Raw genomic sequence first — 25,878 nt, 5'->3', positions numbered from 1 at the left:
GTAAGTCCAGTAGAACTGACTTACAATCATTCTGAATAGTAACAAAGCAGTAGATTTGTTGCTTGGACAAACAAAGTGGAATTGAAAACCGCAGGAGAAGACATTTACTGAAACCCTCACATGATCTGGTAATCGCCGGTTATAATATCTACCTTTTAGATTGATTTTCTCAACTCTCTATGCTCACATCTCTGCTTTTATAAACTTTCTACTGAATTTGGGTTTTTTTACAATATTTGTAGTCTTAAATGTTCAGGACAGTGTTTAGTTTGAATGCGTTAGATATTTTTCTCAGTTATTCCCGGCACTGTCAGGATTCCCTTAGAACTGGTATGAATGATGGCATATGCAGGGCTTGATATATTTTTGTGTATATTTAATGGGCTATCAACATACAAACAAATGTGATGGATAAGATATGAAGCCAACCTAGCATCGATTTTCACTCAATTTTTCTTTTGGTCCAGATATCAATGATTGCTTGAACAACCCCTGTATGAATGGAGGAACCTGCAACGACTTGGTCAATGACTATAACTGTACATGTCCGGCAGGATTCGAAGGAAAATACTGTGGAAATGGTAACATATCATGCAGCTTATTTATCCCTTTCAAATACACTTCGTTAATAGACCCAAGAGCTGAAACCTGAGGCTGTAGTGGAAGCACTCTTAAAAATAAGAGGAATCATTCTTATAGGGGTCAACCAGACGATGGCATGAAGAAAAAGCAATATACATATGTGCAGATAAAATGTAATAAATATAAGTTCGTGTATGTATCAGGTGCATATATGTAGAAAACATAATATATTTTTATTTTATGTACCCTCTTATCCCCAATTCAAATAGAGCAGACTGGTGTCTGTGACTTATGCATGACTAATGTAAATTTGTTTTTTGTTGGTTTTTTTTGCATGAACATTTGATTTGCTTTGCTTAATGTTTGTTTATATTCATATGTTTTTACCTCATAGATAGAATTATTTAAATGAATTGCGTACCTTATATTGTACATATACAGTAAAACCTTCTATAGCGACCACCCAAGGGGAAACACAAAAAGTGGCCTTTGTAGACAGATGATCTTTGTAGATAGGTGGCCACTAAAGCAGGTTTGACTGTACTTATATTTTTATTTATGTGTTGATCATGTAGGCAGAAGTATGTGTACCACTCTTTAATCTAAAGTTTGCACAGTTTTTAAAAGATTTTCAGAGGACTTGTGAGAGCCATGTCGATTTTTGATAGTGGGCTATCAACAAATAAACAAATGAGATATGAAGCCGACCTAAGTTTAATCTAAAGTTTGCACAGTTTTTAAAAGATTTTCAGAGGACTTGTGAGAGCCATGTCGATTTTTGATAGTGGGCTATCAACAAATAAACAAATGAGATATGAAGCCGACCTAAGTTTTTCACTCCGTTTTTCTTTTGGTCCAGATACCGATGATTGCTATAACAACACCTGTATGAATGGAGGAACATGCAACGACTTGGTCAATGACTATAACTGTACATGTCCGGCAGGATTCGAAGGAAAAAACTGTGGAAATGGTAAGATATCATGCAGCTTATTTATCCCTTTCAAATACACTTCGTTAATAGACCCAAGAGTTGAAACCAGAGGCTGTAGTGGAAGCACTCTTAAAAAAAGAGGAATCATTCTTACAGGGGTCTCCCAGAAGAAAGCATGAAGAAAAAGCAATATACACATGTGCAGATAAAATGTAATAAATATAAGTACATGTATGTATCAGGTGCATATATGTAGGACACATAATATATTTTTATTTTATGTACCCTCTTATCCCCAATTCAAATAGAGCAGACTGGTGTCTGTGACTTATGCATGACTAATGTAAATTTGTTTTTTGTTGGTTTGTTTTGCATGAACATTTGATTTGCTTTGCTTAATGTTTGTTTATATTCATATGTTTTTACCTCATAGATAGAATTATTTAAATGAATTGCGTACCTTATATTGTACATATACAGTAAAACCTTCTATAGCGACCACCCAAGGGGAAACACAAAAAGTGGCCTTTGTAGACAGATGATCTTTGTAGATAGGTGGCCACTAAAGCAGGTTTGACTGTACTTATATTTTTATTCATGTGTTGATCATGTAGGCAGAAGTATGTGTACCACTCTTTAATCTAAAGTTTGCACAGTTTTTAAAAGATTTTCAGAGGACTTGTGAGAGCCATGTCGATTTTTGATAGTGGGCTATCAACAAATAAACAAATGAGATATGAAGCCGACCTAAGTTTTTCACTCCGTTTTTCTTTTGGTCCAGATACCGATGATTGCTATAACAACACCTGTATGAATGGAGGAACATGCAACGACTTGGTCAATGACTATAACTGTACATGTCCGGCAGGATTCGAAGGAAAAAACTGTGGAAATGGTAAGATATCATGCAGCTTATTTATCCCTTTCAAATACACTTCGTTAATAGACCCAAGAGTTGAAACCAGAGGCTGTAGTGGAAGCACTCTTAAAAAAAGAGGAATCATTCTTACAGGGGTCTCCCAGAAGAAAGCATGAAGAAAAAGCAATATACACATGTGCAGATAAATGTAATAAATATAAGTACGTGTATGTATCAGGTGCATATATGTAGGAAACATAATATATTTTTATTTTATGTACCCTCTTATCCCCAATTCCAATAGAGCAGACTGGTTTCTGTGACTTATGCATGACTAATGTAAATTTGTTTTTTGTTGGTTTGTTTTGCATGAACATTTGATTTGCTCTGCTAAATGTTTGTTTATATTCATATGTTTTTACCTCATAAATATAATTATTTAAATGAATTGCGTACCTTATAGTGTACATATACAGTAAAACCTGTCTATAGAGACCACCCAAGGGGAAACACAAAAAATGGCCTTTGTAGACAGATGATTTTTGTAGATAGGTGGCAACTAAAGCAGGTTTGACTGTACTTATATTTTTATTCATGTGTTGATCATGTAGGCAGAACTATGTGTACCACTCTTTAATCTAAAGTTTGCACAGTTTTTAAAAGATTTTCAGAGGACTTGTGAGAGCCATGTCGTTTTTTGATAGTGGGCTATCAACAAATAAACAAATGAGATATGAAGCCGACCTAAGTTTTTCACTCCGTTTTTCTTTTGGTCCAGATACCGATGATTGCTATAACAACACCTGTATGAATGGAGGAACATGCAACGACTTGGTCAATGACTATAACTGTACATGTCCGGCAGGATTCGAAGGAAAAAACTGTGGAAATGGTAAGATATCATGCAGCTTATTTATCCCTTTCAAATACACTTCGTTAATAGACCCAAGAGTTGAAACCAGAGGCTGTAGTGGAAGCACTCTTAAAAAAAGAGGAATCATTCTTACAGGGGTCTCCCAGAAGAAAGCATGAAGAAAAAGCAATATACACATGTGCAGATAAAATGTAATAAATATAAGTACGTGTATGTATCAGGTGCATATATGTAGGAAACATAATATATTTTTATTTTATGTACCCTCTTATCCCCAATTCATGTTAGAGCAGACTGGTGTCTGTGACTTATGCATGACTAATGTAAATTTGTTTTTTGTTGGTTTGTTTTGCATGAACATTTGATTTGCTCTGCTTAATGTTTGTTTATTTTCATATGTTTTTACCTCATAGATAGAATTATTTAAATGAATTGCGTACCTTATATTGTACATATACAATAAAACCTGTCTATAGCGACCACCCAAGGGGAAACACAAAAAGTGGCCTTTGTAGACAGATGATCTTTGTAGATAGGTGGCCACTAAAGCAGGTTTGACTGTACTTATATTTTTATTCATGTGTTGATCATGTAGGCAGAAGTATGTGTACCACTCTTTAATCTAAAGTTTGCACAGTTTTTAAAAGATTTTTTTCAGAGGACTTGTGAGAGCCATGTCGTTTTTTGATAGTGGGCTATCAACAAATAAACAAATGAGATATGAAGCCGACCTAAGTTTTTCACTCCGTTTTTCTTTTGGTCCAGATACCGATGATTGCTATAACAACACCTGTATGAATGGAGGAACATGCAACGACTTGGTCAATGACTATAACTGTACATGTCCGGCAGGATTCGAAGGAAAAAACTGTGGAAATGGTAAGATATCATGCAGCTTATTTATCCCTTTCAAATACACTTCGTTAATAGACCCAAGAGTTGAAACCAGAGGCTGTAGTGGAAGCACTCTTAAAAAAAGAGGAATCATTCTTACAGGGGTCTCCCAGAAGAAAGCATGAAGAAAAAGCAATATACACATGTGCAGATAAATGTAATAAATATAAGTACGTGTATGTATCAGGTGCATATATGTAGGAAACATAATATATTTTTATTTTATGTACCCTCTTATCCCCAATTCCAATAGAGCAGACTGGTTTCTGTGACTTATGCATGACTAATGTAAATTTGTTTTTTGTTGGTTTGTTTTGCATGAACATTTGATTTGCTCTGCTAAATGTTTGTTTATATTCATATGTTTTTACCTCATAAATATAATTATTTAAATGAATTGCGTACCTTATAGTGTACATATACAGTAAAACCTGTCTATAGAGACCACCCAAGGGGAAACACAAAAAATGGCCTTTGTAGACAGATGATTTTTGTAGATAGGTGGCCACTAAAGCAGGTTTGACTGTACTTATATTTTTATTCATGTGTTGATCATGTAGGCAGAACTATGTGTACCACTCTTTAATCTAAAGTTTGCACAGTTTTTAAAAGATTTTCAGAGGACTTGTGAGAGCCATGTCGTTTTTTGATAGTGGGCTATCAACAAATAAACAAATGAGATATGAAGCCGACCTAAGTTTTTCACTCCGTTTTTCTTTTGGTCCAGATACCGATGATTGCTATAACAACACCTGTATGAATGGAGGAACATGCAACGACTTGGTCAATGACTATAACTGTACATGTCCGGCAGGATTCGAAGGAAAAAACTGTGGAAATGGTAAGATATCATGCAGCTTATTTATCCCTTTCAAATACACTTCGTTAATAGACCCAAGAGTTGAAACCAGAGGCTGTAGTGGAAGCACTCTTAAAAAAAGAGGAATCATTCTTACAGGGGTCTCCCAGAAGAAAGCATGAAGAAAAAGCAATATACACATGTGCAGATAAAATGTAATAAATATAAGTACGTGTATGTATCAGGTGCATATATGTAGGAAACATAATATATTTTTATTTTATGTACCCTCTTATCCCCAATTCATGTTAGAGCAGACTGGTGTCTGTGACTTATGCATGACTAATGTAAATTTGTTTTTTGTTGGTTTGTTTTGCATGAACATTTGATTTGCTCTGCTTAATGTTTGTTTATTTTCATATGTTTTTACCTCATAGATAGAATTATTTAAATGAATTGCGTACCTTATATTGTACATATACAATAAAACCTGTCTATAGCGACCACCCAAGGGGAAACACAAAAAGTGGCCTTTGTAGACAGATGATCTTTGTAGATAGGTGGCCACTAAAGCAGGTTTGACTGTACTTATATTTTTATTCATGTGTTGATCATGTAGGCAGAAGTATGTGTACCACTCTTTAATCTAAAGTTTGCACAGTTTTTAAAAGATTTTTTTCAGAGGACTTGTGAGAGCCATGTCGTTTTTTGATAGTGGGCTATCAACAAATAAACAAATGAGATATGAAGCCGACCTAAGTTTTTCACTCCGTTTTTCTTTTGGTCCAGATACCGATGATTGCTATAACAACACCTGTATGAATGGAGGAACATGCAACGACTTGGTCAATGACTATAACTGTACATGTCCGGCAGGATTCGAAGGAAAAAACTGTGGAAATGGTAAGATATCATGCAGCTTATTTATCCCTTTCAAATACACTTCGTTAATAGACCCAAGAGCTGAAACCAGAGGCTGTAGTGGAAGCACTCTTAAAAAAAGAGGAATCATTCTTACAGGGGTCTCCCAGAAGAAAGCATGAAGAAAAAGCAATATACACATGTGCAGATAAATGTAATAAATATAAGTACGTGTATGTATCAGGTGCATATATGTAGGAAACATAATATATTTTTATTTTATGTACCCTCTTATCCCCAATTCAAATAGAGCAGACTGGTGTCTGTGACTTATGCATGACTAATGTAAATTTGTTTTTTGTTGGATTGTTTTGCATGAACATTTGATTTGCTCTGCTTAATGTTTGTTTATATTCATATGTTTTTACCTAATAGATAGAATTATTTAAATGAATTGCTTCCCTATATTGTACATATACAGTAAAACCTGTCTATAGCGACCACCCAAGGGGAAACACAAAAAGTGGCCTTTGTAGACAGATGATCTTTGTAGATAGGTGGCCACTAAAGCAGGTTTGACTGTACTTATATTTTTATTCATGTGTTGATCATGTAGGCAGAACTATGTGTACCACTCTTTAATCTAAAGTTTGCACAGTTTTTAAAAGATTTTCAGAGGACTTGTGAGAGCCATGTCGTTTTTTGATAGTGGGCTATCAACAAATAAACAAATGAGATATGAAGCCGATCTAAGTTTTTCACTCCGTTTTTCTTTTGGTCCAGATACCGATGATTGCTATAACAACACCTGTATGAATGGAGGAACATGCAACGACTTGGTCAATGACTATAACTGTACATGTCCGGCAGGATTCGAAGGAAAATACTGTGGAAATGGTAAGATATCATGCAGCTTATTTATCCCTTTCAAATACACTTCGTTAATAGACCCAAGAGCTGAAACCTGAGGCTGTAGTGGAAGCACTCTTAAAAAAAGAGGAATCATTCTTACAGGGGTCTCCCAGAAGAAAGCATGAAGAAAAAGCAATATACACATGTGCAGATAAAATGTAATAAATATAAGTACGTGTATGTATCAGGTGCATATATGTAGGAAACATAATATATTTTTATTTTATGTACCCTCTTATCCCCAATTCAAATAGAGCAGACTGGTGTCTGTGACTTATGCATGACTAATGTAAATTTGTTTTTTGTTGGTTTGTTTTGCATGAACATTTGATTTGCTCTGCTTAATGTTTGTTTATATTCATATGTTTTTACCTAATAGATAGAATTATTTAAATGAATTGCGTACCTTATATTGTACATATACAGTGAAACCTGTCTATAGCGACCACCCAAGGGGAAACACAAAAAATGGCCTTTGTAGACAGATGATATTTGTAGACATAGGTTCTTTTAGTACATGATTCAATGAGAAACCATTTTCAATTGAAACAACAAATGTGGCCTTTTAAGACAGGTTATCTTTGTAGATAGGTGGCCACTAAAGCAGGTTTGACTGTACTTATTTTTTTATTCATGTTTTGATCATGAAGGCAGAACTATGTGTATCACTCTTTAAATTAAAGTTTGCACAGTTTTCAAAAGATTTTTCAGAGGACTTGTGAGTGCCATGTCGTTTTTTGATAGTGGGCTATCAACAAATAAACAAATGAGATATGAAGCCGACCTAAGTTTTTCAATCCGTTTTTCTTTTGGTCCAGATACCGATGATTGCTATAGCGACCCCTGTATGAATGGAGGAACCTGCATGGACTTGGTCAATGGATACACATGTTCATGTCCGACAGGATTCGATGGAAATGACTGTGAAATTGGTAACATATCCTGCAGCCTAGTTATCCTTAAAGCCTCTTTCAGATACGTCATTCCCGGCACTCAAGATTCCCTTAGAACTTGTAAGAATGATGGCTTCTGGTGGGCTGTTGATATTTTGATGTATATTGACTGGGCTATCAACAAAGACATAAATGAAATATGAAGCAAACCTAACATAAATTTTTCACTCCATTTTTTTTTGTGGTCCAGATATCGATGATTGCTCGAGCGACCCCTGTATGAATGGAGGAACCTGCATGGACTTGGTCAATGGATACACATGTTCATGTACGACAGGATTCAATGGAAATGGATGTGAAACTGGTAACATATCATGTAGCCTAGTTATTCCTTTCAAATACACTTATCTAGAATACCCAAGAGCTGAAACCTGTCTTGAAGTAAGAGGAATTATTCTTACAGGAGTCTCCTAGTTAGAAGCATGAAGAAAAAGCAGCATACAAATGTACAGATACAATATATTTAATATATGTACATATATGTATCAGTATGTAGGAAAGATAATATATATATACATTTATTTCATGTACCCTTTTTATCCCCATTACAATTAGAGCAGTGTGGTGTCTTTGATTTATTCTTTGAATCATGCATGACTCATGTTCATTTGATTGTTTTGGTTTACTTTGTTTTAACGTTTGATTTGTTCTGCTTTATTTTTGTTTATATTCATCATATGTATTTTCATTATAGATAGATCATGTAAAGGTAATTTCTGCCATATATTGTACACATTCTTAGATTTGTATTCATGTGCTGATCATGTAGGAAGAACTATATGTATTACTCTTTAAACTACGTAGTTTGCACGGTTGTTAAAGCTTTTTCAGAGGACTTGTGAGAGCCATTTCATTTTTGTAATCCTTATTAACTTGAAATTAGGTCAAATATATCTGAGTTTCGCATGACATGAACAATTTGTTTGATGAATCTAACCAGTAGTTTAGTTTAACAATTTGTTTAGTTCAAAAGTGCAAAAATATTTATATCTGAATGCTACAATCGGGTATTTTTTCTGTTAAAAATATAGAAATACTAAACTGGTGCAAACCTATTGAGATTTCTTATTTATTTCAAGACTATTTGGATTTACTGGCGAAATTATGTTTAGTGCAGTTTGTTAGTGTTGTTTTGCATGCATAACACGATGAAACATGTGTATTTTGATTCCTCACAAGTATTCCTCTGCCTTTTCTCGGTCCATAATAAATTATTTGTGAAATTTCATAATTAATAGCCAAGTTAAAGATATAAAGATTTTTTATTTTTATCAAACAGTTAAAATTGATAATAGAAGAGATTGTTACAAGAAAAGAATTCATAAAGGGGAGGTTCATTAACATAGTTAAATGGTCAGTTTTCATCTACTAGAGTCCCCCTCCCCCATTTGCTCAAATAAATGCTAATGTTAAGCAGATTTGCACACTATTTTAATTTTATTTTCATTTTGATACCACCATATATTTAGCAATACCTCCCTTGATGAACAGTAAAACATAATACAATATTATAAATATGCTAAATTACACTCAGTACATTACAAATATAATAACATAATGTAATAAGAAAATAAATTAAGAACAGTAAAACAAAATACAATATTATAATATGCTAAATTACACTCAGTACAATAAAAATATAATAACATAATGTAATAAGAAAATAAAATAAGAAAAGTAAACATAATACAATATTATAAGTATGCTAAATTACACTCAGTACATTAAAAATATAATAACATAATGTAATAAGAAAAGAAAGTAACAACAATGATAAATGGTATGATAACATTATTGAATATAGAGGCTTGTGTAGGTACCATCTTATATACATTTATGTATGGTGTGTATCTGATATAACAAATAATCTGCACGTACTGTTAAGAAACACTAACAAAGCCCATGAATGTTTTGCTTACGATATTATTTGTCGATACTATCTTAAAATATAGATAAATATAAAACGAAATAAATATATTTTTTAAAAATACAAAAATGAGAGATATAAATTATTTTGGTGACAATAGTCAAATTACTGACTAATCGCCAATAAACCAAAACACAACAACAACAACAAACACATTTTCACAATGATTTATGTAGTTACATCTAACTCGTGCAAACATATGCAAGAATCCCAATCTCCGTGTTGGACATTTGAAGGAGCTAGGCCAAACTTGTAAACAATAAACAAATTGCATTTTTACCCCCCCCCCCCCAAAAAAAAAAAAAAAAAAAAAAAAAAAAATAGCTCGCAGATAATGAAAAACTTTGGGCATTTAACATTTTAGTTTGCAAGATTTTGGTTATTTTGTTGTTGTAATTTATTTTGTGGCTGTGATATTGTTTGCTTTGCCTTGAAGACATTGATGCATGTGAACCCGATCCATGTGACAATGGTGCGACCTGCACAAACCACTTAATGAATCCCGGTGATGCTACTTTCACATGTGTCTGCATACCTGGATGGACAGGGGAAACTTGCTCAGAGGGTTTGTACAAATTCCACTCCAAATATTAATTCCAAAATCATGATTAAGATGAACGATATGGTACACTGTTGCCCATGAAGTTTGAATATTTTGTTCTAAACTCCTTTCATGAATTGACTGTGGTAATACGATTTTATCTTGATAGATAAAGTTTATATCTTCTCTGAACTTTATGGATCAATCTCTATGACTCCTTAGATTAGTCAATAAAGTTCTGCGAAAATGTAAACTTTATCAGTTATAACCAGGTTGTCACAGTCGTTGTTTTTAAAGAGGTGAGACAAATATCATTCCAACTCTACAGGCAACCGTGTCATTTAAGAAATTGAATTTCTGTATTGTGCTGATCTTATGCAAATTTGCACACAACTGGTCCTCATTCACAATTATTTTGATACCATCACATATTCAGTAGAAACATTTTGCATGGTGATACTAATTCACATCTTACCAGTGCAAAAATATCAACTTTTTATTGAAGAATAAAACGTGTGTACCAAATACTAATGATGTATGTCTGTGGTAAATTGAGCATAGATTAAACACAGTTGTTTTACTTGTTATGACATATGTTCAGAAAAGGAAACAAATATTTTTACTTTAAGATACAAACTTTGTACTGTGTTTTATACTAGCAAATGACAAGAAATAATTTAAAGACACCAAGGCTAAATCTATACTCAATTATTAGTACCTCGATTATTTCACACAGAATATATTTAAACATGTATCTATTTTGTACCACCCAAGAATATTTGGTAAATAATCAAATTATATTTGTTTTATGGTATTGTAACATAGTTCAAAGGTGAGCTGTACAACAGTATTACATATTTTGTTAAGGATTCATAAGATTTTCAAATTTCAGACCCATATGGAAAGTAAGAAGTTACTTCAAAAATACTTCAGGGCCTCGAAGCTTCATTTTTCAATTGTTAATTTACTAAATATTCCTTTGTTATAGTATTAACAATTTTCTCTTAATTGTAATTAATAAAACAATGTTTGTTGGAAGTGAATAGGCACCTAGCTTAACCATTTTCAAAGCATTTGCAAATTTTCAAAAGAAAACAAGTTGCAGAAAAATTACTGCTAAAAGATGCTGATCAAAAACTTTGAATTGTTGCCAAATGTCTGGCATTGGAGAAAAAAAAATGTTTTGCTGTTTTATATAGGATAATTTTTTAACATCCTGAAAGGGTTGTTCAAAATACGTATATCCATATGCCTTTTCGTCTATTGTGTAGATACTCGTGAATGCAACGCAATGCCCTGCAAGAACAACGGAACCTGCTTGGATGGTACAGACTATTTCGAGTGCACTTGTCTTCCGGGATTCAATGGAACAAATTGTGAAATCGGTATGTGAACTTGTAAATATAGAGGATGATGAGTGGCATGACAATGCTTGATCTTTATTTCTGAACATAAGAGGAGTAGACCTACTAAGGTTGCTAATAAAACATTTTGCATTACCATGATAAGTGCATTTGCACATTGATTGACAACTTGAAATTGCAGTTCCAAAAGAATTATCAGATCAATTTTGTAACTATAAATCTTGCATTCAAACAAAGGACTAATGACTTACAAGGAATATTTCAAAGAGTATGCTGGAAGAAAGTATGTAGTTGTATTCTTTGCTACTTTTGAAATCTTAGATCTATTCCAATTCTCTTTTATTTTTTTTATAAGTAACCCTTTGGCCCGAATTCACAAAGGAGGTTTAAATTTAACCCATGGTTTAAACCCTCATTTACATAACCCATGGTCTAACATATAGGGGAGGAGTGGCATGACAATGCTTGTTCTTTGATTTCATTACTGAGGTTGCTAAAAACACATTTTATTTACCATGATAAGTGCATTTGCACATTAATTGATGACTTGAAATTGCAGTGCAAACAAAAATTATCAGAACAAATTTGTGACCGTAAATCCTGCATTCAAACAAACAGAGGTTCATGATTTCAAAGGGTTATTTCAAAGAGCATGCTGAGAGAAAGTACACTGTCGCTCATACCGTTGGAATACTTTTTTAAAACCCAATTTATGGAATTATTTTGACAATGATTTATTCCTAATAGATCTAGATAATAGTATACATTCTCAGATTGTATTGAATAATAAATTGCCAATGTTTGTTTTGCGTGACTGCTAACGCACTGCTTAAGCATGTGTTTGCTAATATGCTTATCAACTAGGGGACCTACGCCTTTAAGTCATATATGACAGTAATGAGGATTAATGCCCCTCAAAAGGGCACTAATATAGCACATCGACACGGTTTTGATCCTAGGGCCTCACAGTTACAAGGCCATAGCTTTGCCACTGAACCATGACTGTACGTAGGGAGCAGTTCCCACAAATAAAACAAGAAAAAAGACAATGCAATACATTTTCAATAGTTCATTGAATTTGTGGTCCAGCATTTGATGGAGCAGATTGTGACAGAAGTAAATGAGCAAAAAAAGGAGAAGTGGTAGGTGCAAATGTAATTCCAGGGCTTGAACCCTTGACCTTTTCATCTGAAGTAAAGTACCACTGGACTACAACACCTCTGAAACACCAACTATGAATACAAAACTTTTGACCATTTTGACCGTCCTGTATCTTTCACAGAAGTGGCAGAACTTGCTAATCCAGGATATTCCAATGTCCTCTCCATGGAACTTCAACTTGTGTGGGACTTCCCAGTTCAAGGCAATGACGACGACATCAAATGCATTGCCAAATACGGGATTCAAGACACCAATGAGGCAGAGCAAGATGTGGGAGGTACATCACCGGGTGTCGCGGTGACGGACTTGGAGCCCTACACCACCTACAACTTTCAGCTGATCTGTGTGAATCTTGCTGGAAGCAGCGAGCCTCTGGACTTTCCACCCCAACGCACCCTAGCTGGAAGTATGATCACTATCTTGCATGTATATTCATTCTTATGTCACCCTAAATTAAAAAGTCACGTATGTATTTAAGTGTATGCGTGGTCTTGTATATATTTTTATGCCTCCGCAACAAAGTAGCCGGAGGCATTATGTTTTTCGGGTTGTCCGTCCGTCCGTACGTACGTCTCGTTCTCGTGATCGCGTTATCTCAAGAACCAATTGATGGATTCCCGCCAAATTTGGGTCATGTATGTATCTTGCAGAGCCAATGAAATTATTAAATTTGGGGGTAATGAGGTCAAATGTCAAAGGTCACAGGGCTCATTATGTATGCAAAAACTTCTTCTTTCCTTTCCTTCCTTCTCTCTCTTTTGGGATTGATTGAGGGGGGGGGCAAGGGACCTTTCGGCCCCCACCCCGCTCCACACGTTGTTGGCGAGAACCGCAACTGATCTTCCCTCCTTTTCACCCTTTTGTTTTCTTCTTCCTCATTTTGTTCCCTTTTAGCTCTCCCCTTTCCCTTTTCTTTTTTTTTAGCGGGGGGGGGGGGGGGTGGGGGAGGAGGAGGCAAGGAGGCCTTTTGCCCCCTCCCCCGATCCACAACTTGTTGGCGGAAAAATTGCAGCTGATATCCCCCTTCTTTTCTTTTCTTCTCCTTCCCTTTTTCTCCTCTTTTCCTTCTTTCTTTCCCTTTCCTTCCTTCTCTCTTATTATTTTGATGGGGGGGGGGGGGAGGCAACAGCCTGGGAGGTAAGGCCCTTTAGGTCACCCCCCCCCCCCCCGATCTCTTCCCCCTTTCTTTTCTTCTTCCTCTTCTTTCTTTCCCCTTCTCTCCTCTTTCCCTTTTCCTTCTTTTCTTCTTTCCTTCTTCTCTCTTTTTTCTTTTGCGGGGGGGGGGGGGGGGGAGCCCGCTCGGTCCCCCTGGATCCGCGCCTTTGTTAATAAGCACATTATCCAAACGCATTAGCTTAGGACATTGATTATGTCAGTAAGTTCTCAATTCTCATATTTTTTCTCCTTTTTTTAGTACCTGGAGAACCTAGAGGACTTACTGCTGATGATACTTCAACTGAATGCATAATTTCTTGGAGGCCACCGATAGAGCCAAATGGAGTGATCACAAAATATACTGTAAGGGTTATTTCATTGACTGAACAACCTAGGATGTATTCAATAACCATTGATTTCACATGCCTCTTTTCGATAGGCTAAGATAAACAGGATCATTTTAAGGCAGGCATGTTTTGTAATTCCGGAGGGCACGTTTTTCTAAGTATTATTGAGTAGAGGAATATGTTGCTTCAACCCTTTCACTTAAAAGTTGATGAAGTAGAAAATTACACTCAGAAAATTGAAAACCGTTTGGACTAAATATTTTGTGAGATTTCACCCATATATCAAGATCTTCTACAGCTGAGTTTGTTTTAAAGTTACATTTTTGGCAGCATTTTTTTTTTTTTTTTTTTTTTTTGGGGGGGGGGGATTTCTTGTGAAACAAAAGTTTATCTATGGTAACCCTAACAGGTTCAGATGTACTCTTGTCGCAATAGAGTTGAGAAATCTACCAGTTAATGCCATGGTCACAACTCACCGTGTGTCCTTTCACATGTGTATGACTGCAGCTGTGGCCTGGCCGTAGGCCAACTCCTGGGATTCGTACATCCTTCTTACGACTCCTCGTGGGTACCCTCTTGCAGGCGCGGATCCAGGATTTCTTAGGGGGTGGGGGGGGGGGGGGCAAAATTTGAAATAATGCGAGCCAAATATTGATACGTAATGGTGACCAGCAGTGACATAATTGGGGGGGGGGGGGTGGTGCGGGGGCGAGTTTTCCCCCTCCCTCCTTGGCGAAGCGCGGAAGCTTTGATATTTCAATAAATTATTAGAGAAAGAAGACGATTCGTTGTAACGTTCCCAAAAATAATCCTCGTCTGAATTATGTTCCCCCCCCCCCTTCCGCGCGAAGCGCGGAGGCTTTTACGTTTCATTAAATCATTAGAGAAAGAAGACGATTCGTTGTGTCGTTATCGACTCTTAATCCTTGTCTAAATTTAGTTTCCCCCCCCCCTCTCCCGCGCAAAGCGCAGAAGCTTCGACGTTTCATTAAATTATTAGAGAAAGAAGACGATTCGTTGTACCGCTCTCCAAAATAATCCTCGTCTAAATTTAGTTTTCCCCCTCAAGCGAAGCGCGGAAGCTTTTACGTTTCATTAAATCATTAGAGAAAGAAGACGATTCGTTGTACCGTTCTCGACTCTTAATCCTTGTCTAAATTCAGTTCCCCCTTCCCGCGCGAAGCGTGGGAGCTTCGACGTTTCATTAAATTATTATAGAAAGAAGACGATTCGTTGTACCGTTCTCGAAAATTATCCTCGTCTGAATTCAGTTCCCCCTCCCCTCCCCCGAAGCTTTGACGTTTCATTAATTCATTAGAGAAAGAAGACGATTCTTATTACCATTCTCGACTCTTAATCCTTGTCTAAATTCAGTTCCCCCCCCCCCTTCCCGCGCAAAGCGCGGAAGCTTCGACCTTTCATTAAATTATTAGAGAAAGAAAACGATTCGTTGTACCGCTCTCGAAAATAATCCTCGTTTAAATTCAATTTCCCCCCTCAAGCGAAGCGCGGAAGCTTTTACGTTTCATTAAATCATTAGAGAAAGAAGACGATTCGTTCTACCGTTCTCGACTCTTAATCCTTGTCTAAATTCAGTTTCCCCCTCCCACACGTCCAACAGCCTCCTTTGGAACCTGGAAAAAAAACCTGTAGACCTGTGCATCTGACGCAGGGATTTTCTGTAAAATCCATCGTAGATCACATGCAGAGAGGTGTACCGCCAGTTGTGACCATGGTTTAAACCGATATATGAATACACCTACTTCATGCAACAATACTTGCAATTTTGTATTGATACATCAACATCCTATACAAGGATATTACTCTTTTGTAATTATGAGTATTGCTCCATTTTTCTTGCAGCTCTATAAAGAGGTCTTGAAAATTGGCACAGATGTTGTGGATAAAATAGAAATAAGGGAAGTACCTGCTAGTCAATTGCAGATAACATTTATGAAGGCAGAGTTACCTCCCTTTTCCATCTTTCGTTACTCTGTCACTGCTTCAACTGCACCTGGAGAAGGGGTTACTGCTACTACTACAGACGTTTGCGAAACACCACAAGGAGGTTTGGTTCTTGATAATTTAAAGTGTACCAATCACCTGAATATCTAATTTGTGTACAGGTAGAATGTATAAAAAATAACCTCTAAATACTTTACTTTGCATTCTGTATTAGGTAAATGGTTAATGAGTATGAAGAAATAAAGGATGACATAATGCCCTGTGTATAGGGCGCGACCCTATTCTAATGAAAGTTTTAAAGTACATGTAGTAATAACTAACTGGTAGAGGTTTTAATTTTCACTTGGAGTATATTTTATCTCGTTGTAGAAGAAATATTTGAAGCTCATACTTTGACTACATTAAAGCAAAATTTAACCCCTCACATCAAAAGCAAAATATGTTTTGGTGATTGGTACATTATATACTTAAAAAGTACCACTGCACTCTGATAAATACTGGAGAAAAATTGCAAAACATGAGGATACATGTAATTGTGTGTCCGAAGAACTTTGGGCAATTTTATGTGCAGCTTGAGTAATATTTTACCCAATTATGAAGATCCTTTTCCTACAAACTGAGCTAAACTCACCAGAGTTGGATATTTAATTGACCACATTACCATTGGTCTGATATGAAATACATAATCATTGAAATGTTTGATGTGGCATCAAATTAATTGTCCTCTTACATTTTCTTTTTAAACACCTGTTATTCTTTTGTGTATAATGCAGTTGCTTTTATGTGATTTCATCTTTTCCACAAGTTCACCTTGATCATTTGTTTTCAAGTGGATTAGGCACCTTACAATTCTTGTATGTTATTATGGTTTAAGCTGAGTAATGAGGAATGAAAGAGTGGCCAATTTCAGTTACTAGGTGACAAAAAGCAAGGCTTGGGTGCCTGAACCCTCATTATTTTGCCCAATTTGAAGTTGTGCCATTTATGTCACTCAACAAAAAAACACCACAAAGTTTTGATTTGTCAGTCGTACAAATCGTATTTTATCGGAAAATCTCAATTATGCTCCAATGCCTTTTTGTTCCATCTAATACTTTGTTTTATTCTTCCAAAAACATAAGATACATTTTTTAGATTAGCTGTTATTATGTGTAGATGTGATTAAATAAAAAAATATCGCAAAGACTTTCCCAAAAATCAACCTAAGGAAATTTTAATAGCCTTTCCCGTGATTGATTGAAATTAATATCAGATAATCTGAAGATGTATCATGTAATCCAAACATGATTTATATAGGATAAACAATAGAGTATTTAAATTACCCTTGGGTTGATTTCTCAAAAGTCTCGTGTTTATAATTTGTCATCTTTAAATTTAGAAAGCAGTGGCACGCCTGTGACTTTGACGATTGTATCTGTGACAGTGATTCTTGTTCTCATCTGTGTCATCATGGTATTCATTTGTATTCGTAAACGCAAAAGGTAAATTGGTATTAATTTCGTTTAGTTTATGGCTCACTTCGAATCATCGGGTCATCGCGTACGGTCGGGTGGTCGCGTAGCACGACCTTTCGTAGATTTGTCATATCGTTTTCACAAAGTGCCGTGTAAATTGGAACACACCATTTGTAGATGAGAGGGGTTTATTTTACAAACATCCCCCCGACATTTCGTGAATAAAGGGCACGTTTTCACAAAAAGTCGGGTAACGCGACCACGCGACGCGAAGACCCGATGATTCGACGAGAGCCGTTTTAATCAAGTAAACACATATAAATGCAAATACTAACGAAACAAAGAAGAGAAAGGGAAGAGAAATTGAGGGAGAGAAAGGGAGAGAGAGAGAGAGTGGAAATGAGAGAGAGAGGGGGGAATAATGCCCAAGAGGAATTAGTGTAACAAAATTTGGTAAACATACATATGGATCTTTAAAGGCATCGTTTAACAGTGTTAAATCTGAGATGCATGGCCCTACGCGTTATCAATGTATGTGATATGGTGTAATATTGAAGCCCTAAACAAATTTGAGTGCCGGTTTTACCATACTCATTTTCACCATTAGACTGTAGTGCTATACAAACGCAAAATTTGATTTCGATTTCCAATCATAAATATCTAGATAATCAGACAGGCAATCGACTGACTTAAAGGTAAATCATTATGATTGCAGGATTTTGTTTCAGAATCTGAGGCAATGTTTTTTGTTTTTGTTCTCATTAATAAAATCATCTTTATTCAATATTGCTTTCGACTTTGCAAAACATAACAAAACATATATGAATATGCATACATAATATAACCAATAGAATCAACAACAAGAATAAAGCTGATTATACAAGACATGGTGGTACATTTTTTGAATATTCTTTTTTAAAGCAACACAATGTTTGTCCACCTATTATCAAATGATACAAATTTGTTTTTTTTAACATAAATGTACTGTTCAAAGAAACGATAATACCTTAACATGCATTTAAAAGAATTTAGTGAGAGTACGCTATTTTTGCATTTGTTGGAAAATATAAAGTATTTGGCTTATAAAATAATAAAATTAAAATGAACTCCAACGTTTCAATAAAACCCAAATAAGAAATTAATTTTATTCAAAGTAACTTTATCCTCTAAAATGAAATGTTGGACATCCGCAATAAACCTTCTAATGATTGGGCAATTCCAAAATAAATGTTTTATAGATTCCACGGAGCTATAACAAAATGAACATAAGTCTGACTGCGAAATATTTAATAATTTAAGATATTCATTAACACCAACTATACGATGTATTATCTTAAACTGAAAATAACGGATCGTGTAGATAAACATGACCTAACAGGAACTAAGAAAATGTTAGCCCAGTCTATGTTTGGGATATTAAACAGAGAATTCCATTTATCTGTTGATTTAGGGGGACTAAAAACCTGTTGAACACTTAAATTATGAATATAGCGACATATCTTCGTTACCTTCATTATATGTGTAATCCTTTCCTCTTGAGCTGTTAGGTCTGCCTCTAAACATTTATGGATATTATTTTTCCAATTATGGGGAATAGCCGTTTTCACAGAATAAAATTCTACAAAATTGTATTCAAACTTCTATTTGTTTCTTAATTGAAAGAAGGTAAAAATATTACCATTTTCGTCAAGGAGATCCGATAATGTAATTATACCTTTGTCATACCATAACTTTATGAATATTACTTTTTTATTTTCACGAATCATAGTGTTGTTCCATATATCTTGTCGTCTGATATGGGAAGGACTGATTTCCGTATCGAGTGTTAAAATGCCCATGACTGGGCAACTTCCCGAATAAAAATGTTTTTTATCGACGATATACGAGAATCGTTTTTATTAATATTACTATACCAGAAAAGATTTCCTCCAAATTGAGCCAAACAAACTTCATAAAAACATTTCTATTGCCCAACATTACTATCGTCAAGCAGACGTTTAACCCAGGCAATCTTTAAGCCTGAAATAATTGAGGGTAAATGTAACATTCTCAGACCTCCGTTTACATAGTCTCCAATTATTGTTGTACGGTTTATTTTGTCTGGTGTTCCATTCCAAATAAATTAAAAAAGTAAAGACTCGACCTTTTTTTAGAGGGCTTCAGGCGGTTTTGGAAGGATAGAAAGTAAATGAATTGGTTGGGACAATCCCAATGATTTTACGATAGCAATCTTTACAATGGGAGTTAGGTTTGTCATTGACCAAATACGGAAAATATTTTTCTATTTTTTTGTAGTTGGGGTGAAAAATTTTAATTAAAAAATGTCTTTCAAATGCACCGAAAATTGTACACCCAGAAAAGTAGTAATACCTGTGTTGAATGTCAAACCAGACGAAGCAATGTCCGGATGGTAAGCTTTATAATAGCCCAAAATTAACAGCTTTGATTTATTTCTGTTTAATACTAGGCCAGTGAGACATTTAAATCCTTCTAGAATATCTAAAACTCTTAACAGATCATAACGGCCTTCCATATATAATACCGTATCATCAGCATAAGCATTAATTTTAATTTCTGTGCCGTTATTTTAATTCCTTTAATCAAGGTGTCTTTTCTAATCTTGAGACTTACTATTTCAGATGAAAAGGAGTGGACTTAACGGACAGCCTTGTCTTACCCCGCATGTTACTTTGAAATATTTAGAGGCAAAACCATTGTTAATAACACATGAGCTCACATCATTATATAAAACTGTACTCCAATTGACTAAGTCGATGCCAAAATTGAAAAACCGTAATGTTTTCAGTATGAATGACCACTCTATCTTATCTAGTGTTACCAAGTCACTTTAAAGAAGAAAATAATAGATTTCATTCATATGATATCATTACTCTCGTAGCATGCATAGACCGATTATAATGTCAATGTGAATAACAGTCACAACAAACAGGTTATAATTCTCTATTCCCTGAATAAATCGCAAGTGAGAAGTTTACCCTCAATGTCTCTGTAAGTCTAATTAAATATCTATCCTTGGTAATCTCTTCTTTTTTGGTCCATAGATCTCGACAGCAAGGGAACAGGAGTTCTCCCATTGCTTCGGCAAGCTTCATCACGACTCCCCGTATGTGCACAGACTTGTTACCTGCAAATTCACCAACAAGCTCTGGTAACCAACAAGTAGAAGATGTATACCATGAATATGAAAGGGTGTGCGTTTGCGGGCAGGACTCGTCGAAGTCGAGCACCCGTGCGAACCAAGGAACGAGTCAGGGAATCTCCTTGACCAAGACGAAGTCGACGTCGGAAAACGATCAGTCGCATGTTTATGAGAATCCGTCCTTCGATGATAAGGAATATACTGATCTTGATTTCTCTCAAGTCAAGAAGGGCGGTGATCCGACGAAGCCGACGTCCTCCGGTAAGGAATATACTGACCTTGATTTCTCCAAGATCGAGAAGGGTGGTGATCCAACGAAGTCCTTTGACGGTAAGGAAGATGTTGATCCGGCCTATGAAGTTTGTATCATATAGAATGTCAATAAAATAGATTTTTCTGAAGTCTTTTACAAAAATCGAATTACATCAAGATATACACTTGAAATATTTATTGAAGACAGCCATGGAGATTATCATAACAACGAGAATCACCTTATGAAATCATTATTTTTTTGCGTTAAAGATTTATTAAAAGTATCTATAATGTTGGAGCACCATCAAACCCGTTGATTGGAAACATAATTCTCATAAACAAAATCACGTTAGCCTTTTGTTGTAATACCTCAAAGACGTGTTTAATGGAAGATTCCAACTAGAGGGTATTTTATTCAATAACCAGGGTGAACGAGACGAGTCAGTACAATCCCTTTCTTTTGTATCCTTTCATTAAACGAAATAGTTATAAGATAAAACAAGCTACTTGGTTATAACTGATACTGGATTCTGAAATCATTATCTTCATGACTGGACCATGAGTGACTAATGGATATAGGAGTAAGTTTATTTGTGGTTATGAACTCATACGAATAATAAGCGCATGGCTTGCTTTAGTTTTCTCTAATGACGAAGTGACTCTTTTATGAATAATCCAGGGAATAATCCTTCTTGTTAGCGCTAAGTCGCTTTCTTTTTGTATATTAATACCTAGTGTTGTTGATCCTTTATTTTTATCGAGAGATTATTTAATGAAATGGTCGTGAGGAATGGTGCCACATTCCTGTAATTGTTGACAACTCCTGAAAAGGGTCTGTGGCCCTGAGATTTAGCACATATACGATTATACGTAGACATTTTTTTTCTCCCTTTTGTAGTAGTAACTGCAGTTTTGGTCTGTGATTGAATTTCAAAGTGAAAGGTTTGAGAGGGCAATTTATATTCAAGTGATATATGCATGTTTGTACTTAAAACAATCTCTTTTAATGATTTTATATTTTGATTCGTTTGACTTCGTCATGATTTCGTACTCTCTTTTGTTTTCAAATTGGTATTAAATGTGTTGATGGATGAGCAAATAAAATGATGGGATTTCTATTTTTAGGTGGATGATATCCAATAATTGCTGTTTGTTACAATTTACAATTTACGAATTGCAAATTTACTTTGTTTTGACATGTATATATTCATATATTGTTCAAACACAGAGGGAAACACAAACAATAGTACAGGTTACAGGTTTTAATTTAAAGAACAAGTACAGGACAACATAAACTATACAATGAAGACAAATTACATAACATACAACACTGAAACATAAAATGTGCATAACAAGTTTTTGTGTAACAAATTGGAAAATCATTACTATAATGATGATGATGATGATGATGATGATGATGATAAAGATGATATTATTCATAATAGTAATAATAACAACCATAATGATAACAATGATAACAATAATAGTGGTGATGATTGTAATATTAATAGTGGATTTTTTTTTGTATAGCGCTCATGCCTGTCAGACTTGATACTCAAGTGTGAGGAACCATTTTTTAGATTCAATGATATTCATGATTATAATATCGCACAACTTGATCTGATGCTTTACATTCAGCTTTTTAATTTTTGTTTTTATTGTAGCCGTCGGTAAGGCGAATAAGGGATAGATATACTCATTCATGGAACTTTTCGATCTTGACATTGTTGGTTTGGTGTTGGGGCTAGAATTATACTCAGAATTAAAACGAAGATACTACATGCTCTGAAGAATATGTTTTTACGTTTTCTTTTGTTCTTCTTTTGTATGTATCAAAGTCGACATGTAATTAATGAAACAAGAATTACTGCTACCCAAAATACATAACTTGAGGTGACGGATACACAATAGTTTTTTTTTCATCTAGAGATTATTAGGCGCCCGGATATGTTTTCACATCGATTAAGATTTCGTGTCAGTAGACGAGGAAAGGGGAGGGTAAGATGATTTGGGCCTTATTAAGAGAGAAAAAGGAGGGGAGAATGAGAGAGAGAGAGAGAGAGAGAGAGAGAGTGTGTGTGTGAAAAAGGGAAGTGTTTTATCTTAGAAAGAGTTTACAGATTAAAAGGAGGTAGAGAGGGAGAGAGTGAATGAGAAAGAAAAGGAGGTGAGGAGAGAGAGGGTGGAGAGAGAGAGTGAAGAACAGGGAAAAAACATAATCATAAAAAAGAGTGTAAAGAAAAGAAGGTAGAGAGAGGAGGGGCAGAAGAGAGAGAGAGGGGGGGGGGGGTTGCGAGAAAAAGGAGAGAGAGAGAGAGAGAGAGAAGAACAGGGGAAATATAATTTAGAAAGAGTTTTAAAGAGATGGAGGGTGAGAGAGAGAGAGAGAGAATGAGAATGAAAATGAAAGGAGGGGAAAATAGGGGAAATAGGGAGGAAGGCAGATAAAATTATAACAACTAGAGACAGCTTGCAGGGAGTCGAGTACACCGAGGGAAAGAGACAACCAGAATTTTGGTCCATGTATCTGATACCTGAATAGGGCTTACCCTTTACAAACTATGTCGAATCTGTGGAATGAACCATCCATTCGGCATCGGATTATTGAAGTTTCATAGGAATTGTATGTAAAATCACAAAATGTATTTTTGTTTGCATTATTGTTAAAATTATGACGAATGAGGGCACTATGACACAAAGCCAACTCTGGTGTATTGATTGATTGAATTTTGCCGAATATTCCCACACTTTGTTCCGTTTTCTGACTCATTTTAATTCGACCTCTATCAACCAATTCAGACAATAAATATGATGTCGCTTTTCTACAGTCAATCACGCATAACCTAAGAAAATATTCTCTTTCGATTTATTGTCGCCAAACCTAAATTTGGAAATGATGTCAACATAATAAGTATGATATCGCATACAATTTGCAAAATAGGAGGGAAACTTACTTATTCTTTTCTTCCTTTGTTAAGCCTTCCCCAAAAGGAACTTCAGCGATTAATTCAAATCACTCAACTGCGACACAGGCATTGATGTTTATTCGTCAGAGATATGCCCCAGTCATTCCAACAACGGGTTGGTTTGAAATCTATATGGAGTCGAGTCGGGGGTGTGACTGAGGTATTCATCTTGCCAATAAGGCTCAAAAAATTTATCGTGAGAATTTGATTCATTCTTGATGGATTAATTGTTTATCTTTTCATAACATTATAGATCAATCTCTATGACCTTGATCTCTCGATGAATACAATTTGCAGAAGATATAGTTATCTATCACGAACAAACAATATTGTCACAACCATTTCATGAAAAAGGGTAAGACAAGGCATTTCCTCTTTATAGCATAGCATAGTAGGCAAAGTTTGTATAATATGTTCCAATAAGGTATATCTAAAATGAGGTGTGAGGCGTGCGGTACCAAATAACAAACTCAAATCGATAGAAAAAGGTGGTATATTAATACTGACACAAATATTTGAAAATGAAAATATGACATTTGTCACATCAAACATAATAATCACATATTTCCAGAATAAGTGTATTCGAACTATGGGTATTCCTACTCAACGCAGAGGCCAAGGTAAAGTTTATGTCACACATATCGATTGTGATTGTAATGTGGTGATTCATACACAAATAAATATTGACGTCAAAAGTTTATTAATAATTGTTCTAGATATAGAGGCATGTCTGCGCTGAGCTATTTAGACCAGCGAGTTAGTACAATCATCAGTTAAATATAACTTCAAGCCTTCAGACATTTTGAAACAGATTTTGGCCCTCGATCGATCGGAACTAAAACCGTCTTTGCAAAAGATATAAACTTTAACCTTAATTTCTATATTTACGAGTGATTCTCTCACAAAAACAGCAGATGTCAATTTCATTTGGTCAAGTTGTTATGCGCTATTGAGATGCAGATCCATTATGCCACCTGTGCGGCGCCACGAATACCTATCATATTGACCACGCCCTTCTTTATTACCCCTTCCCCACGCCCAAACTCCAAGTAGCGTCTTTAACTACATATTTTGTATACACACATGCGGAGATCTCACCCCTGTACATATTCATAATTGTCCGTGTAGAGCGCACACACACACATGTATTACTTAAGTATTTACGACACACACACACACGCAGAGAAAAGGACCAATTTTGGCGTTTGGGGTTTTCATGTACTTACGCTTCTCTAGGGCACAAGCATAATGCTTATAAGGATTCCTCCTCATTAGATTAAATAAGCATCTTTTTTATTTAATGAAACGACGTGCATAAAATCGTTTTTATTGTTTTAATACCACCTATCCATCGAATATATTTATATCTTTTGTTACTTTGTATATGCGTTACTTTGTAAATACTTTTCATATGCAGTTAATGTTGAAATAAAACCTTTAAAAAATGTGTGCACTAGCCGCACATCGATCTCTCTTTCCTTTTCATTATTAGTGATAATGTACAATATGATATAAGATATTAATACCACTTCGCCTTAACCTGCACCAATACCCCTGCGTGGAAAGGCATGTAAACAAAACCTAAAATGCGTCCGAAATCATCCCCTTCCGCACCCGTTGCAATATTCTCAAGAAATATAAATCAGGAACAAAACCTGGTAAGAGTATTACTAATTTAGTTGTTAACTGTGTGTGTATATTATATGGATGATGTATGTACTGTTTACTGTGCAGTTATAGCACTGGTCAGAATGATAAAGACATGCAAATTGATCCTCTTCATCTTATGGTTGTGCAAGTACACGTGCATATAGATGAGTTCCCACATATTTAAGTATAGAGTGTAGCAACTTTAATTTCAACAATCTCCATCAACACGAACTCCTTGTACTTGTGCAAGCCGTAGATGGCGAATTTG

General features: G+C 35.4%; 3 protein-coding genes across 3 annotated transcripts; all 3 read left to right on the top strand.

Moving 5' to 3' along the window:
- Window positions 1-470: 470 nt before the first annotated feature.
- On the top strand, window positions 471-7,108 carry LOC105445382 (fibropellin-1-like). The gene is made up of 9 exons (XM_030995774.1): window positions 471-581; window positions 1,442-1,555; window positions 2,298-2,411; window positions 3,154-3,267; window positions 4,015-4,128; window positions 4,871-4,984; window positions 5,732-5,845; window positions 6,587-6,700; window positions 7,095-7,108. Exons 1-9 carry the CDS (start codon window positions 497-499, stop codon window positions 7,106-7,108), a joined length of 897 nt encoding a protein of 298 aa, XP_030851634.1. The 5' UTR covers window positions 471-496.
- A 4,280-nt stretch (window positions 7,109-11,388) lies between these two features.
- On the top strand, window positions 11,389-13,138 carry LOC115928506 (neurogenic locus notch homolog protein 1-like). The gene is made up of 2 exons (XM_030995773.1): window positions 11,389-11,521; window positions 12,783-13,138. The coding sequence occupies exons 1-2, from the start codon at window positions 11,428-11,430 to the stop codon at window positions 13,136-13,138; spliced, it is 450 nt and encodes a 149-aa protein (XP_030851633.1). The 5' UTR covers window positions 11,389-11,427.
- A 4,379-nt stretch (window positions 13,139-17,517) lies between these two features.
- On the top strand, window positions 17,518-22,410 carry LOC115928808. Its single transcript, XM_030996747.1, has 2 exons — window positions 17,518-17,609; window positions 20,645-22,410. Exons 1-2 carry the CDS (start codon window positions 17,578-17,580, stop codon window positions 21,114-21,116), a joined length of 504 nt encoding a protein of 167 aa, XP_030852607.1. The 5' UTR covers window positions 17,518-17,577; the 3' UTR covers window positions 21,117-22,410.
- Window positions 22,411-25,878: the final 3,468 nt, after the last annotated feature.

The sequence above is a fragment of the Strongylocentrotus purpuratus genome, unplaced genomic scaffold, assembly GCF_000002235.5.
Source record: "Strongylocentrotus purpuratus isolate Spur 01 unplaced genomic scaffold, Spur_5.0 spur5_scaffold_3, whole genome shotgun sequence".
NCBI classification, from domain to species: Eukaryota; Metazoa; Echinodermata; class Echinoidea; order Camarodonta; family Strongylocentrotidae; genus Strongylocentrotus; species Strongylocentrotus purpuratus.
The sequence above is the reverse complement of the archived record's forward strand: the minus strand, read 5'-3'. Positions and strand labels throughout refer to the sequence as shown.

Coding starts and splice junctions, on each gene's coding strand:
- LOC115928808 (XM_030996747.1), top strand. CDS start 17,578: ATGGTATTCATTTGTATTCGTAAACGCAAAAG. Junction 17,610..20,644: donor TGTATTCGTAAACGCAAAAG/GTAAATTGGTAT, acceptor TTTGGTCCATAG/ATCTCGACAGCAAGGGAACA.
- LOC105445382 (XM_030995774.1), top strand. CDS start 497: ATGAATGGAGGAACCTGCAACGACTTGGTCAATGACTATAACTGTACA. Junction 2,412..3,153: donor AGGAAAAAACTGTGGAAATG/GTAAGATATCAT, acceptor CTTTTGGTCCAG/ATACCGATGATTGCTATAAC. Junction 3,268..4,014: donor AGGAAAAAACTGTGGAAATG/GTAAGATATCAT, acceptor CTTTTGGTCCAG/ATACCGATGATTGCTATAAC.
- LOC115928506 (XM_030995773.1), top strand. CDS start 11,428: ATGCCCTGCAAGAACAACGGAACCTGCTTGGATGGTACAGACTATTTC. Junction 11,522..12,782: donor TGGAACAAATTGTGAAATCG/GTATGTGAACTT, acceptor TATCTTTCACAG/AAGTGGCAGAACTTGCTAAT.